The sequence below is a fragment of the Procambarus clarkii genome, chromosome 25 (assembly GCF_040958095.1).
Source record: "Procambarus clarkii isolate CNS0578487 chromosome 25, FALCON_Pclarkii_2.0, whole genome shotgun sequence".
Classification (NCBI taxonomy): domain Eukaryota; kingdom Metazoa; phylum Arthropoda; class Malacostraca; order Decapoda; family Cambaridae; genus Procambarus; species Procambarus clarkii.
The window spans coordinates 18410844-18426189 of NC_091174.1; the positions used below are offsets into that span (position 1 = coordinate 18410844).

The 15346-nt window shown below is 45.1% G+C and overlaps 1 protein-coding gene across 1 annotated transcript in view; it reads right to left on the minus strand.

Annotated features, from left to right (window-relative positions):
* The window catches only part of LOC138368433 (putative uncharacterized protein DDB_G0268364), a 55449-nt gene that overhangs the window by 6838 nt on the left and 33265 nt on the right, over positions 1 to 15346 (minus strand). The window contains exon 2 of the mRNA XM_069330947.1: positions 14114 to 14177. Within this exon, the coding sequence (XP_069187048.1) occupies positions 14114 to 14177 (64 nt within the window). The remainder of the gene's footprint in view (positions 1 to 14113; positions 14178 to 15346) is intronic.

The following is a 15346-nucleotide window of genomic DNA, read 5'->3' on the forward strand; positions in this document are numbered from 1 at the left end:
CATCCTACCTTGATGGAGGTGAGCTCACCACTAACTCCAGGTCCAGGAGGCGGACAGCAAGTTGGCTGCCTTTGTGCTACTAGTTGCCACTAACTCGTCCCGAACACACTGCCTTTGTGCTACTAGTCAACACTAACTCGTCCCGAACACACTCCAATATCTTATAATCAATAACCTTGACTGGGATATTATAACATGTAATTGTTCTCTACATGTCAGCTTAACATAATTTAAAATTTACAGTTGAAAATTGGCAACATCGCCATGCTCAGTGATGTGTTGATAATTTGCATCAACAATGGCGGCTTTTGTTGAAGAATAACCCACACGTTATTTATAATATTATAATTCTCTATAATGATGTAAATGAAACTTACAACTAATATTGCTCATCAAAATCGCCTTGAAATTTCTTAATCTAAAAGTTTTACTCATCAATATTAGAGATAAGAGTTCACACTCTAACTCAATGTATTAATGAAAATATCTACATATGTTTGCCCCATCAACGTAGGCCTAGCACATATTAATTCTGCAATATATTATACAAATAATTATTATACATAATATAATGCAACACTCAAATTAAAGCTTCCACGCTCTCCTCCAGGAAGCTGGCTGCCTGCTGTCTCAATAATGCTTCCACGCTCTCCTCCAGGAAGCTGGCTGCCTGCTCTGTCTCAATAATGCTTCCACGCTCTCCACCAGGAAGCTGGCTGCCTGCTCTGTCTCAATAATGCTTCCACGCTCTCCACCAGGAAGCTGGCTGCCTGCTCTGTCTCAATAATGCTTCCACGCTCTCCTCCAGGAAGCTGGCTGCCTGCTCTGTCTCAATAATGCTTCCACGCTCTCCACCAGGAAGCTGGCTGCCTGCTCTGTCTCAATAATGCTTCCACGCTCTCCACCAGGAAGCTGGCTGCCTGCTCTGTCTCAATAATGCTTCCACGCTCTCCACCAGGAAGCTGGCTGCCTGCTCTGTCTCAATAATGCTTCCACGCTCTCCACCAGGAAGCTGGCTGCCTGCTCTGTCTCAATAATGCTTCCACGCTCTCCACCAGGAAGCTGGCTGCCTGCTCTGTCTCAATAATGCTTCCACGCTCTCCACCAGGAAGCTGGCTGCTTGCTCTGTCTCAATAATGCTTCCACGCTCTCCACCAGGAAGCTGGCTGCCTGCTCTGTCTCAATAAACATACTTGAACTTGCTCTGTAGCGAGGCTGAAGCCTCTTGTGAGGGCAGGAACTACACTCCACGATTTGATTTGATAGTTGCCGTCAGAGGCAGCTAGTTTATTGTGCATCCCATACTCATCCTGTGAGCTGTAGCGCAAAAAAGGATTACAGAGCGTACTAATGATCTTTATCGGACCTCAACGGTGATTATTACCCCATTACATCTATCCTTCACACCTTATAATTGTAAAGTCAGGTAGTTACAGAGAATGTTCCATTTCGCTGGCTATGTATTTACATTGTTGCTGGTGTTGAATATGTGCGGCATCTCTCTAGCGTCTATCCTCAACCACTATACTGATGGCGATCCCTGAATTTAGACTGATGGCAATCCGTCAGTTTAGACTATCAATCAATCGGATTGCCATCAGAGATCAAGCCATCCAAGAGGTGGCACGGGCATGAATAGCCCATAAGTGGTAGATTTTTTGGAGTGAATGTGATCTCTGGTCGTGTAGGGATATACTGTGTACTGAGCTCGCAGTTAAATCGTCAGTCCTTACATGTGGCTGCTATCGCGGGGGAGGATACTGCTTGACAGTATTTATGAGGGTGTCCAGCTGCTGGACACCTTTTTTGACCAGAAGAATGTCAGTGTTGATGGCTTCAGGGCAGTTACTGCAAGATTCAGAGACTCTTAAAGCTCTTCTAAGGTCGTTGGTTGCTTCACATTCCAGGAGATAGTGAAGTAGTGGCTTTTCTGTGATTGTTAGGTAGAAGGTGCATTTCCTCTGTCGGGGTTCACCAATCTCCCAGTTGCAGCTGTAACCTAGACAGTCTATATAACCGAACTGCTATTTTCCCTGTAGATTCCTTTCGGGATATTTAACCTTTTTAACTAGGCCTGAAGATACCATATTGCAGAGGGCGAACCTTCTGCTACTCTCTGGTGTAGATTGGCTTTGTTGAGGTGAGTTTTTTTTTATGGTGAACTCTGGGCTGGGTTGGATTGTTTTGTGGATCACTGGATGACGAGTTGCCAATTTAGCAGTTTCGTCGGCTCTCCTTTAATGGGATTCCAATATGGAATGGATCCAGTTTAGTGTTATGTTGAGTCCTTTGCCTGTAGCTACGGCTCCTAGATATAATATGGTGGTAATTATTTCTCCGTTGTCTTTCCACTGATTTTTTTTCTAAGATTTGAAGTGTAGCTTTTTAGTCTGTGTGTATGATTGACTTTTGAGTGTTTTGTGCAATCCCATATGCGAATGCCTGTTGTATGACAAACAGCTCAGTTTGAGTTGATTAGGACTTCCTCCACTCTGGCAGCCCATAAATTTCCAATGTTTTGGTCAAGTCCAACCACCAAGGCCTGTCGTATTGGGACTGGATCAGGGAAAACATGTTTTAGATTCAGCTACTCGGAACAAAAATTTCCAAGTAGCCTGAGCTATGGTGAGCCTGTAGTGGACTTAATGGGAAACAATTATCTTGCTTGTAATCATAACCGTTCTTTGAGATATTCTTTCTTGAAGAGAAGGCAAACTCGTTTCCAGTCTTAGAGTTTCAAGTCTGCTCCACATAAAAGCTCCCAGGGCAGCTCTCATAGCATTGTTTTGGACTACTACAAGCTTTTTCAACTGTTGTTGCGATAGGCTTGTGCACTTAGGTGCTGCATAGTCGACCACTGATCTGACTACCTGTACATAATATGTGGGAAGGACTTGCAGATTGGCTCCTCCAGGGAGGGAAGTTAGCGACCTGAGGATTGCCGTTCTGGCCGCAGTTCTTTTTCTCAAGTGACCTCAGCATTAAAATTTGTGAGTCCAGAATTTTTCGTACTGATAAATGTTCACCATTCTCTTGGGTGACCCTGTACTTTGAGTTGATTGTTGGGCTTCACTATTTTCATGAGCATGGCTTTTGTCTCGGTGGGGTTGAGTCTGATACCAATCAGCTTTGCCTCTTCACTGATGCAGTCTAAGTATTTGGGTGTGGTCCTGGGTTCGATCCCAGGCGCCGGCGAGAAACAATGAGCAGAGTTTCTTTCATCCTATGTCCCTGTTACCTAGCAGTAAAATAGGTACCTAGGTGTTAGTCAGCTGTCACGGGCTGCTTCCTAGGGGTGGAGGCCTGGTCGAGGACCGGGCCGCGGGGACACTAAAAAGCCCCGAAATCATTCTCAAGATAACCTCAAGATAACCTCCGCATAGTTCATCAGCCTGCAGTGTTGTGGGAGTTTCAGTCTCATTATTCTTTGTACTAAACAGTTGGAGAGAAGGGGGCTGTGAATGCCTCCTTGCGGTGTACCATTTTCATGTCTTTTGTACTCAGAGACTATGCCATGAAGTTTTACTCTTACTTCTCTGTTTGTGAGACAGTTTTTGTCCAGGAGAGCAGGTTGCCTTTGACCTCTTTGTCGATGAGGCAGCAGAGAATAGCTGCGGTGCTAGTCAGTTCAATGAAATTCTCAAGGTCCAGGAATATCAGTATTCCTAGTCTGTCTGTCTGTAAGGTGTGCTAACAGAGTGTACATTCCACTGTGCCAACCCCTTTTCTATAGTCATACACGTCCTGGTGCAGTTTAGGCATTTTCCACTCAAGTCAGCTGAGTGCCATTCTATCAGCCATCTTGGCTACTCAGCTTAGGAGAGAAATGGGCCTTTAATTAACTGGATCGTTGTGTTTTGGGATCGGCACTATGTCTGCCCTATTCCAAGCTGTAGTTCTAGTTTGAGAAGTCCAGGCTAGATAAATTAACCTTAGCATTAATATAGTTGCTACACTTTCGGTCATTGTTGTTTGTAAACAGAACGAGGCCTCTTCCTTGTTCCTATTTCTCTGTACACTAGCGGGGTTTGCCTGCTGAACCATGTTTGTTATTGGCCGGATATGGCTGGCACACACCACCTTGCTGTGTCCGCCTAAATTCTCTGGCACTTTGCCCATTAGACAGATTCCTGTGTGCCTTTCTCATCACCTCAGCCACATTTCACGTGTGCGTGTACCTAACGATTTGTTAACCGTTTTCCTTCAAAATCTGCTGTACCGATTTCATTAAAAATTGTAGAATGTACAATTGTACAATGTAAAATTTGTACAATGTTGTTAGTTCAACCTCTTGTGCTCCAAATTTGACCCACGTTGGGCACCAGATGTCTGAAATTTCTTTTCCTCTGTAATATCGCCAATGCAATATGGCTGACTACCCACAGAGATCATCAACTGTGTAACGTAGCCTAGAGCAACAAGCCCAGAATGCACGTCAGTTCTGCAGAAGTACTGATCGTATTGAACTCAAACTATTTGACAGGGAATTAGTCTGGATCGGTTCTACCAAATTAATATGATATACAGCTAGTATGAGTATAGTTCTCTCTGTATGGGGGTGACAGATTTTATGGGAGGAAGGGATCACCGATACAACCATTTGTAGATTCAAGAAATTTATCACCCTTAATCCGACATACATGGTTTGGAATTGAGACAATCTTTAGGAGAAATGAGGAGGTTTCGAACCTGTGCTCTGGGTACTCCCATGCACCCGCCTTAGACCACTACACCTCGTAGTTCCTACAGATTTCCTTATTGATTCATCACGTTAATATGACTTCTTTGTGAATGGATTTCACTCTGGATTTCACCCTGGATTTCACGAGGCATCATATACAAAGCTATCGATCAGGGCGGCATGTTCAATACAACTACTGCCATAATTCAAGGGATTTACACTAGCACTAATAGGATGCTTTGGACATTAATTTGCATGCACAACATTATAGTCTAAATGTATGGAAAATAATGACACACGAGAGCTACATTTAGTGGCACTCTTTAGAGCCTTCACGTGGATATCTTCAAGAGAAAACTAGACTGTTTTCTAGGAGAAGTTCCGGATCAGCCGGGCTGTGGTGGGTATGTGGGCCTGTGGGCCGCTCTAAGCAACAGCCTGGTGGACCAAACTCTCACAAGTCGAGCCTGGCCTCGGGCCGGACTTGGGGAGTAGAAGAACTCTGCCCATAGTAGGAAAACAGCATGTCAAGGATTTGGTAATAATGATGTCCGACGACCTAACGTTTAGGGAGCATAACCAAGCAAGTATTGCGTCAGCCAGAAAAATGATAGGATGGATTACGAGAACCTTCAAGTCCAGAGATCCCATCACAATGGTTGTACTTTTCAAATCACTTGTGTTGTCCCGTCTTGAGTACTGCTCAGTACTCGCTTCCCCCTTCAGAGCAGGAGAGATTGCTGAAATTGAGGGAATACAGAGAACATATACGGCACGCATAGACGAGATAAAGCACATAAATTATTGGGATCGTCTCAAAGCTCTCCAAATGTACTCACTAGAAAGGAGACGAGAGAGATACCAAATAATATACACGTGGAAAATACTGGAGGGACAGGTCCCAAATCTGCACAGTAAAATACCAATATACTGGAGTGAACGACATGGAAGAAAATGCAGAATAGAACCAGTGAAGAGCAGAGGTGCCATAGGCACAATCAGAGAACACGGTATGAACATCAGAGGTCCACGGTTGTTCAGCGTCCTACCAGCGAGCATCAGAAATATTACAGGAACAACCGTGGACATCTTCAAGAGGAAACTAGATTGTTTCCTTCAAGGAGTGCCAGACCAACCGAGCTGTGGTGGGTATGTGGGCCTGCGGGCCGCTCCAAGCAACAGCCTGGTGGACCAAACTCTCACAAGTCAAGTCTGGCCTCGGGCCGGGCTTGTGGAGTAGAACTCCCAGAACCCCATCAACCAGGTATGAAGCAGGTAAGCTGGACACACCAACCTTGAGCTACGAGTCCCTCTCGTCCTACAATACTTGGGCACAACCTCTCAGACGTTTGTAATCTTATCTAACTGGGCCATCAGGTGGGTTGTCACGCATGTAAGATACAAATGCTATATAATACAATTGTAATTACTTATATTAAACACCACTATAGTTACACACACACACACACACACACACACACACACACACAGGATATAGAATACGAGATGAAGTCCTTCATGAAACGAACAGAGAAAGATCTAGGAGTTGATATCACACCAAACCTGTCTCCTGAAGCCCACATAAAAAGAATAACGTCTGCAGCATATGCGAGGCTGGCTAACGTCAGAACAGCTTTTAGGAACCTGTGTAAGGAATCATTCAGAACCTTATACACATCATATGTAAGACCAATCCTGGAGTATGCAGCCCCAGCATGGAGCCCGTACCTTGTCAATCACAAGACGAAGCTGGAAAATGTTCAGAGGTATGCCACTAGACTAGTCCCAGAACTAAGAGGCATGAGTTACGAGGACAGTCTGCGTGAAATGCACCTCACGACACTGGAAGACAGAAGAGTAAGCGGAGACATGATCACTACCTACAAAATTCTCAGAGGAATTGACAGGGTAGATAACGATAAACTATTTAATATGGGTAGTGCGCAAACAAGGGGGACACAGGTGGAAACTGAGTACCCACATGAACCACAGGGATGTTAGAAAAAACTTTCAGTGTCAGAGTAGTTAACAGGTGGAATGTATTAGGCAGTGCATGTGGCCGACTCCATACACAATTTCAAGTGTAGATATGATAGGGCTCGAGCTCAGGAATCTGTACACCAGTAGATTGACGGTTGAAAGGCAGGACCAAAAGAGCCAAAGCTCAACCAACTAGGTGAGTAAAGCACAACTAGGTGAGTACAACTAGGTGAGTACACACACACACAGAGCCCAATAGGCTCAGGAATCTGTACACCAGTTGATTGACGGTTGAGAGGCGGGACCAAAGAGCCACAGCTCAACCCCCGCAAGCACAATTAGGTGAGTACAATTAGGTGAGTACACACACGCACAAAGCCAAGACCGAACCAAAGCTACTCCACTGTCACATCAGGAGAAAAACAACAGTGAAAGAACAGGTGATTAAACTTAAAACGGGTGAGGACAGGTACACAGAGAATGACAAAGAACAATGTGAAGACCTCAACAAGAGATTCCAGGAGATCTTCACGATAGAACGAGGTGAAGTTCTTGAGCTAGGAGATGTGGCAGTAAACCAGGAGGCCTTGGAAGAATTCGAAATTACCAGGGATAAGGTTAAGAGGCATCTCTTGGATCTGGAGGTGAGAAAGGCTGTTGATCTGGACGGAATCTCACCATGGGTACTGAAAGAGTGTGCAGAAGTACTTTGCTTGCCACTCCCCATGGTGTATCGAAGGTCATTAGAGATGGGAGACTTACCAGAAATATGGAAGACGGCTAATGTGATCCCAATATTAAAAAAGGGTGACAGGCAAGAGGCACTGAACTACAGGCCAGTGTCCTTAACTTGTATACCATGCAAGGTGATGGAGAAGACCGTGAGAAAAAACTAGTATCACATCTGGAGAGAAGGGACTTCGTGACACACCACCAACATGGGTTCAGGGAGGGTAAATCTAGCCTCACAGGTTTAATAGAATTCTACGACCAGGTATCAAGGGAAGGGAATTATCAGGGGAAAGCGCCAAGACCTTACGACCTCACGTCACAGGGAGACCGAAGAGTTAGTGGGGAGGGACATGATCACCGCATACAAGATTCTCAGAAGAATTGATAAGGTAAAGACAGACTATTTAACACCAGGAGCACACGCACTAGGGGACACAGGTGGAAATTGAGTGCCCAAATGAGCCATAGACACATTAGAAAGAACTTTTTCAGTGTCAGTAGTAAACAATTGGAATGCATTAGGCAGTGATGTGGTGGAGGCTGACTCCATACACAGTTTCAAGTGTAGATATGATAGAGCCCAGTAGGCTCAGGAACCTGTACACCAGTTGATTGACAGTTGAGAGGCGGGACCAAAGAGCCAGAGCTCAACCCCCGGAAGCACAAGTACACACACACACACACACACACACACACACACACACACACACACACACACGCCGCCATTAGTGACGTGAGGCGGCTTAACACTACAATAATGTCGTCGCCAGTGCTTCTGGTCTTGTCACCACAGCAAGAGGCAATTACTGGAGAATGATGCTGCCGTTTCCAGGAATTTAAAGTACCGTCGATGATGTGAGCTCTGTAAAAAGGTGGTCATCATGTGCTTATCCACCAAGCCACGGTTACCCTCGCTATTCCTCAACAGCATACATTCAACACTATGTATGCAAGTATTATCAAGTATGCACTTGGTCATACATGTCATGCGACCTTATGTAGAGAGAGGAGAGCCCAAACGTTTAGCAATTTCAGCCACGAAGGAGAGAACGAGTTAGCAAGCCCACACATGGCCCCAGGCTCCTTTCTTGTTCGCTGCACAAAACCTCTGTATAGATACACCAATCAAAATGTAGCTTCTACCTTGGCCTCTCGCCGGATTGGTTCTTTCTTAGACTCATGTGACGTCGTCGGGAGTATGCACACCACACTCCAACTCTGCAGTGTGATGTTATAGTGGCCAGAACACGCCTGGGATATAGGCGTATCTGGCAGCTTTCTCAAAACCCAAATGTCGAATACACCATGTGTCAACCTTGTGAAAGTGTCGAATACACCCATGTGTCAACCTTGTGAAAGTGTCGAATACACCCATGTGTCAACCTTGTGAAAGTGTCGAGTACACCCATGTGTCAACCTTGTGAAAGTGTCGAATACACCCATGTGTCAACTTTGTTAAAGCTGTAACATTATGTGTTAAAATGATATTCACAAACAGTCAGTCAGACAGAATATTTGAGAACACCAGGTGGGCTGGCCTGAGTAATTAAGGGATCTCATCTTTGAGAAGTAATGACCACAGGCTGACCAAGGGTCAGGTCAGGTCAGGTGACCTTGCCTTCTGCAAAGCCGATAATCGCAGACGGCTGGCTAGGGTGTGTCCTTCATTAAGACACGCTGCCTAGGGTTTTAAGTAGAGAGCCTGAGGTTACCTTACTGGTGGGCGGGGTTTAGCTCTAAGATTCCCATAAATACCCAGGGAACTGTATATTCGACAGCATTGGTCAGAAGACATCAGACTGAGACACAGAGGATCGAAGGTCGTGCTGGAGCGAGCCCACAGCCAGCCCAGGCTGTCAGGCTGGATGGGGGACTCTTGTCTGTCTAACGAGTTCCCCGCCTCTCTATCTTAACTTAGTCTGATTCCCTTGGAGAGTTGAATTTAAGGCGACTTATTTGTGTTTTCCCGAACTTAGGTGTTGTGTGATTGTCAGGGGCAGATAGCTGTATTGTTCTCAAATTCTTGTGTAATGACTCACACTGTATTTTAATCTTGACATAGTGAACCTTAAGTTAAATTGCCTGAATTATGATGTATATCATGTTAAATATAACTGATGAATTTATGGGTTAAATTGTCTTTAACTTTGTTCCCTAAAGCTTTGAGAGTTGAGGCGGGAGTGTGTGTCTGCGTTTACTGATTTTATGATTTTAATGATTACATGTTTAGAGTTGATACATGAACTCCTTTGATTATTTTATGATAGACAAGTTCAATTCCTTGTCTTGTATGTACTGAATTAGGATGGATGGTGGCAGCCCTTTCTACTTTCTCACACCTCCCTCACCCCTCTCCCCCTCACTCATTTCTTTTCATTTTTATTTTCCGTTCGTGGCAGTGTATAGTATTAGAGTTCTCTAGAGTTACAGGTAACTGATCAGGTTACAATGCCTTGTTGAAGTAGCAAGGTAATCAAGCACTTAGGTGACAAGGTGTTGAACTAGAGAGGTTGCAGTAGGAACTCGGGGAAACTCTAGAATAGTTAACTAAGGGCAGGATAATGGACTAAAGAAAGCCGTTTACCCCGTACTGTTACAATGGTAGCAGCGGTGTTTTTAGCAATTTCTCGATAAATTGCTGAAAGGCTCCGTCTTGGCCATTAAGTCACCTACAGTAGGCTTAAGATTAGGCAGTTAAGGTAGGATTAAGAGTAGGCAGTTAATCCCATCAGCCCAAGGGGGCCTCAACTTGAGTACGTACTCGACTTTCTTCCATTGACTCAGGGGAGTTGGAAACTACCATATTTCCAACTGCAGTTCCGTTTTAGAGCTGTCGAGGGCGGAGAAATAGATAGGACGCTATTTGTGATATCTCCGAGGGCGTGTTAGGCGACCCAAACGCTTAGGACTTTCCGGTAAACTCAAGAAACCAACCGCGGTAAGCTCAGAGATGAGGTAGGATTTTCCTAGCAACGGGGTGAGTTAAGATACCAACCACGAGGTTTGGTATATCATTCTGCAGTCTAGTCATAGTTGATTTTCGTAAAGTGGCGTTTCCGTGGAATTCCGGTGGCCGAGGTCACTAGGGTCGGGCTGTCTCGCGGGCAGATAGAGAAACGCTATAGTTTTATATCGAGTTCGTTAAGTATACGTTAGTATTCCCCTAAATTAGGTGCTTCCCTTCAATTTCAGTGTTCCCAGTATTAAAAGTTCCGTTTTGTTAGGATTTCCCATAATCTATTTCCCCTTGTAATTTTCTAAGTTTTCCCTCTAATTAAGTTGTATGTTCCTGGGACATACTACTAGATTAAGTGTTTTGGATCGAATTCGTTAGTGATAAATTTGGCGAGTTGTTGCCAGGAGAAGAACATTATGACTGAGCTGTGTGAACCCTATAACACTTGTAGGGTCATACAACATTTTTGGAACACAGATATTGTTGCCTTTTATGTTCATTCCCAGTTCTGTGTCAAGAGAAGAAGTCACATATACAGAGGAAGGAAACGGCTGCCTTGTACCACACGCATGGCCGCTCATCACCACCACTACGACCAGCCCTTTCCCTGGCTGTGTCATGGGTCCACTGCCACCCAGGGGGACCCTAAGCCAGCCTTCTCGGATGGCCAACATTGGACCCCAGGTTGTCCGTCGCCTTTCTCCGCTACAACCATACTGGACCCCAAAGGATGATGTCCCACTGTCATCGGAACCCCAGTGGACACCAGGTCGTCCTGCAGAGGACCCCAGGCGATCCGCTGTATACGCGGAAGAGGAACAACAATGGCTCCAGTCTGTCCCACCAACATTGGTCTACCCAGGATGGACCCCAGGTCGCTTGATGACCGATAATGGCTTGATGACCAGGTCACTTGATGTCGCTTGATAGTCTCAGGTGACCCCAGATCACCCAAGACTCCCATGGGGCAGCACAAGAGAGAGAAGAGAGAAGACAGAAGCAAGAAGATTAGATACCACCATCATAAGACACGATGCCTAGTGTCCCTTGCTGGTGTCAGCAGTATTTGCATGGAGTGCATTGCAAGACAGGATCGTTTGCCTTAACTAGCCGCCACTCCGGCAAGAATGTCGTTCTGTTGAGTGATTCCTCCTGTGTCGTGCGGACTTGATGTGGCTGTCAGAAGTGACTCTCTGAATAAGGCTTGATGGAGCAACAGGGGGCCAACAACAGAATGGATTCTACGGTGCCAACTACATGAAGGTTTCGAAACTTGTTGTCCCTATATGCTGTAAAGAACCCCAAGATACGGCCATAGTGATGACAGACGTAGGGCCAATTCAAGATCAGCTGGGTCGACCTTCATACGGTCCTGTGCGCAGTGCAAGAAGTACAGTTTCCATGGGTGGTTACGGCGTTGTTATGTGTCAACGACGGAGACGAGACTGATGCAGTTGTGTTGAAGAAATGCGTCACAGGAATATCTACAAGACCAAGCAGTGATGTCTCCCAGCCAGAGATTCCAGGTGTCTGGTCGTTTAAATTTTTTAGAGTAGGATGATGTTTAATTGTTTAGGTAGGATGTAATTTTTGTGTATAAAGTATTCGCACCCAGCTTACTTGCATTAGCTGTGTTGCAAAAACTTTATTTGTGAGAGATGTAGAGATATAACACTATAAATGTGTTAGAATGATATTCACAAACAGTCAGTTAGACAGACAGAATATTTGAGAACACCATGTGGGCTGGCCTGAGTAATTAAGGGATTTCACCTTTTAGAAGTAATGACCACAGGCTGACCAAGGGTCGGGTGACCTTGCCTTCTGCAAAGCCGATAATTGCAGACGGCTGGCTGGAGGGGGGGGGGGTGGCCTTCAGACACACCGCTGCCTAGGGTTTTAAGTAGAGAGCCTGAGGCTACCTTACTGGTAGGCGGGGTTTAGCTCTAAGATTCCCATAAATACCCAGGGAACTGTACATTCGACAGCACTGGGCAGAAGATATCAGACAGACACACACAGGATATAGAAGGTCGTGCTGGAGCGAGCCCACAGCCAGTCCAGGCTGTCAGGCTGGATGGGGGACTCTTGTCTGTCTAACGAGCTCCCCCCCCTCTCTATCTTAACTTAGTCTCATTCCCTTGGGGAGTTGAACTTAAGGCGACGTATCTGTGTTTTCCCAAACTTAGGTGTTGTGTGATTGTCAGGGGCAGACAGCTGTGTTGTTCTCAAATTCTTGTGTAATGACTCACACTGTATTTTAATCTTGACATAGTGAACCTTAAGTTAAATTGCCTGAATTTTGTTATATATCATGTTAAATATAACTGATGAATTTACGGGTTAAATTGTCTTTAACTTTTGTTCCCTAAAGCTTTGAGAGTTGAGGCGGGAGAGTGTGTCTGCGTTTACTGATTTTATGATTTTAATGATTACATGTTTAGAGTTGATACGTGAACTCCTTTGATTATTTTATGATAGACAAGTTCAATTCCTTGTCTTGTATGTACTGACTTAGGATGGATGGTGGCAGCCCTTTCTACTTTCTACATTTTCTACTTCCCCACACCTCCCTCACCCCTCTCTACCTCCCTCACCCCATACCCCTCACTCATTTCTTTTCATTTTTATTTTCCGTTCGTGGCAGTGTATAGTATTAGAGTTCTCTAGAGTTACAGGTAACTGATCAAGTTACAATGCCTTGTTGAAGTAGCAAGGTAATCAAACACCTAGGTGACAAGGTGTTGAACTAGAGAGGTTGCAGTAGGAACTCGGGGGAACTCTAGAATAGTTAACTAAGGGCAGGATAATGGACTAAAGAGAGCTGTTTACCCCGTACCCGTTACAAAGTGTCGAATACACCATGTGTCAACTTTGTGAAAGTGTCGAGTACACAATGTGTCAACTTTGTAAGAGAGAAAGCATGCACTCCCTTGAACATTATATGGTAGAATGTCCCATATTAACTGACTTTCGCCCTCCTGGGATGAGGTATGCTGCACTCTGTAAATACTATATGAATACTGGAACACTTGATATATTGGACTTGTACCCAAGATAAAGGAGGAGGGCTGGTCGACGACCGGGCCGCGTAGTTGCTAAGCCCCGAAATCATCTCAAGGTAACCTCAAGATTGACTATGTAATGCATAAGTTATACAGTGTGATGTAACTATATAACCTGAGCTTGGAAAAGCATCTTTGTGTGTGTGTATGCAGAATATGTGGAAGCTGGTCAGAATTGCATTTCACCTTTGTAAAAGCACATTAATAACAATGTAAAAAGACACCTCGAATACTGTTTATGTAGGGCAGACGTAAATATGTGTTTTTATGTATGTATTTTGAAAATATATATGTTTTTATGTTAGATTAGCATTTTAAAAAGCACTACAATCACCTTCTGTGGTTGATTACTCAATAAATCACTGAACTATATGTTTAACAGATCGCTCACACTGTCCATGGAGGACAGAAGAAAATGTATATATGCTGGTTAGCATTGTAAATGTCTGGCCACGTCTGTGGTAGATAATAATAATAATAATTAATAATAATATTAAAAAATCCTCCCACCCTTTGTGAGGTCAAGATCTACTGACCGCTAGCAGCTAGTCGGTTCATTTTGGATTTCTAAGATGAACTGACTACAATCATGGTGAAATCACCATATAAAATGCCGGCGATCACCTATCCAATCCACAAGACGAATAAAGCTTCCCTCATCTCTTGGCATAACCAGACACTGGACACCAGACCACATACCTTGTCTGGCCTGAGAATATGACGTCGTACTATCCTGGGTCATAGAACTCGGTGGCACTCCATCCTGGAATAATGATAACCATACTTAGTGCACAACATATACCTCTACTATGGGTGCGCATATACCTCAAGTATGGGTGTGCACATACCTCAAGTATGGGTGTGCACATACCTCAAGTATGGGTGTGCACATACCTCAAGTATGGGTGTGCACATACCTCAAGTATGGGTGTGCACAAACCTCAAGTATGGGTGTGCACATACCTCAACTATGGGTGTGCACATACCTCAACTATGGGTGTGCACATACCTCAAGTATGGGTGTGCACATACCTCAAGTATGGGTGTGCACATACCTCAACTATGGGTGTGCACATACTACAAATATGGGTGTGCACAAACCTCAACTACAGGTGTGCACATTGTTATGATCACAGCCTGCTGGAGAAACGAGTCTCCTCCTTGAGAGTTATTCTGCAAGACCTGACCTAACTAAGAGGACAAAGAAATATAAACATGAAGATACATACGTAAAACAATTGGTTAAATTTGACAAATAGTTTAAGAGTATGGGCAGTGAACAAGAATATATATAAATGACTTGACATGGGATGCGGATGAATACGGATTCCCGCCTCTAGCCGCCCAGTAAGCAGCAACCTCATGGGGTTGACGCCTATAATACATCAAGGGGTTGGAACTAGGTATGGGCGTAGGTTCCGGCTGAGGGTTTGGCAAAGGAGCCGGCGAGATAAGCTGCTGCCGGGCCTCGGCAGCACTGGAAGAGGCTGCCCAAAGACCACCAGCACAGGGCCCACCGAAACGGAGTCCTGCTTCACGGCATCCTTTTTCAGTACCAGAACCATTTCCCTGCTCGCACCAGCGCTCACAGCAGGGGCAACAACCCTCCACACTGGGGAACCCACACATAGGGGTGCGGTGGAGAAGGGGGGCACAACAGCAGGCAATGAGCCCCCCCCCCCACTCCAGCCCCAGCATCACTACAGGGACACTCACCCCCACCACGCCCATATTGACCAACAGGCACCGCAGGAGCCCTAGGTCCACCACCAGCATCATCATCAGAAGAAGACATCAACTCCTCAAACTCCCCCTCATTCGCAACTCACGGCCACATGAGTTACCTTAGCCGGAGGAACTGGGTCAAACACCACAACAGGCTTCACAGCGTGCACCTCCACAGGCACACCAGGCACCTTACACAACCCCCCC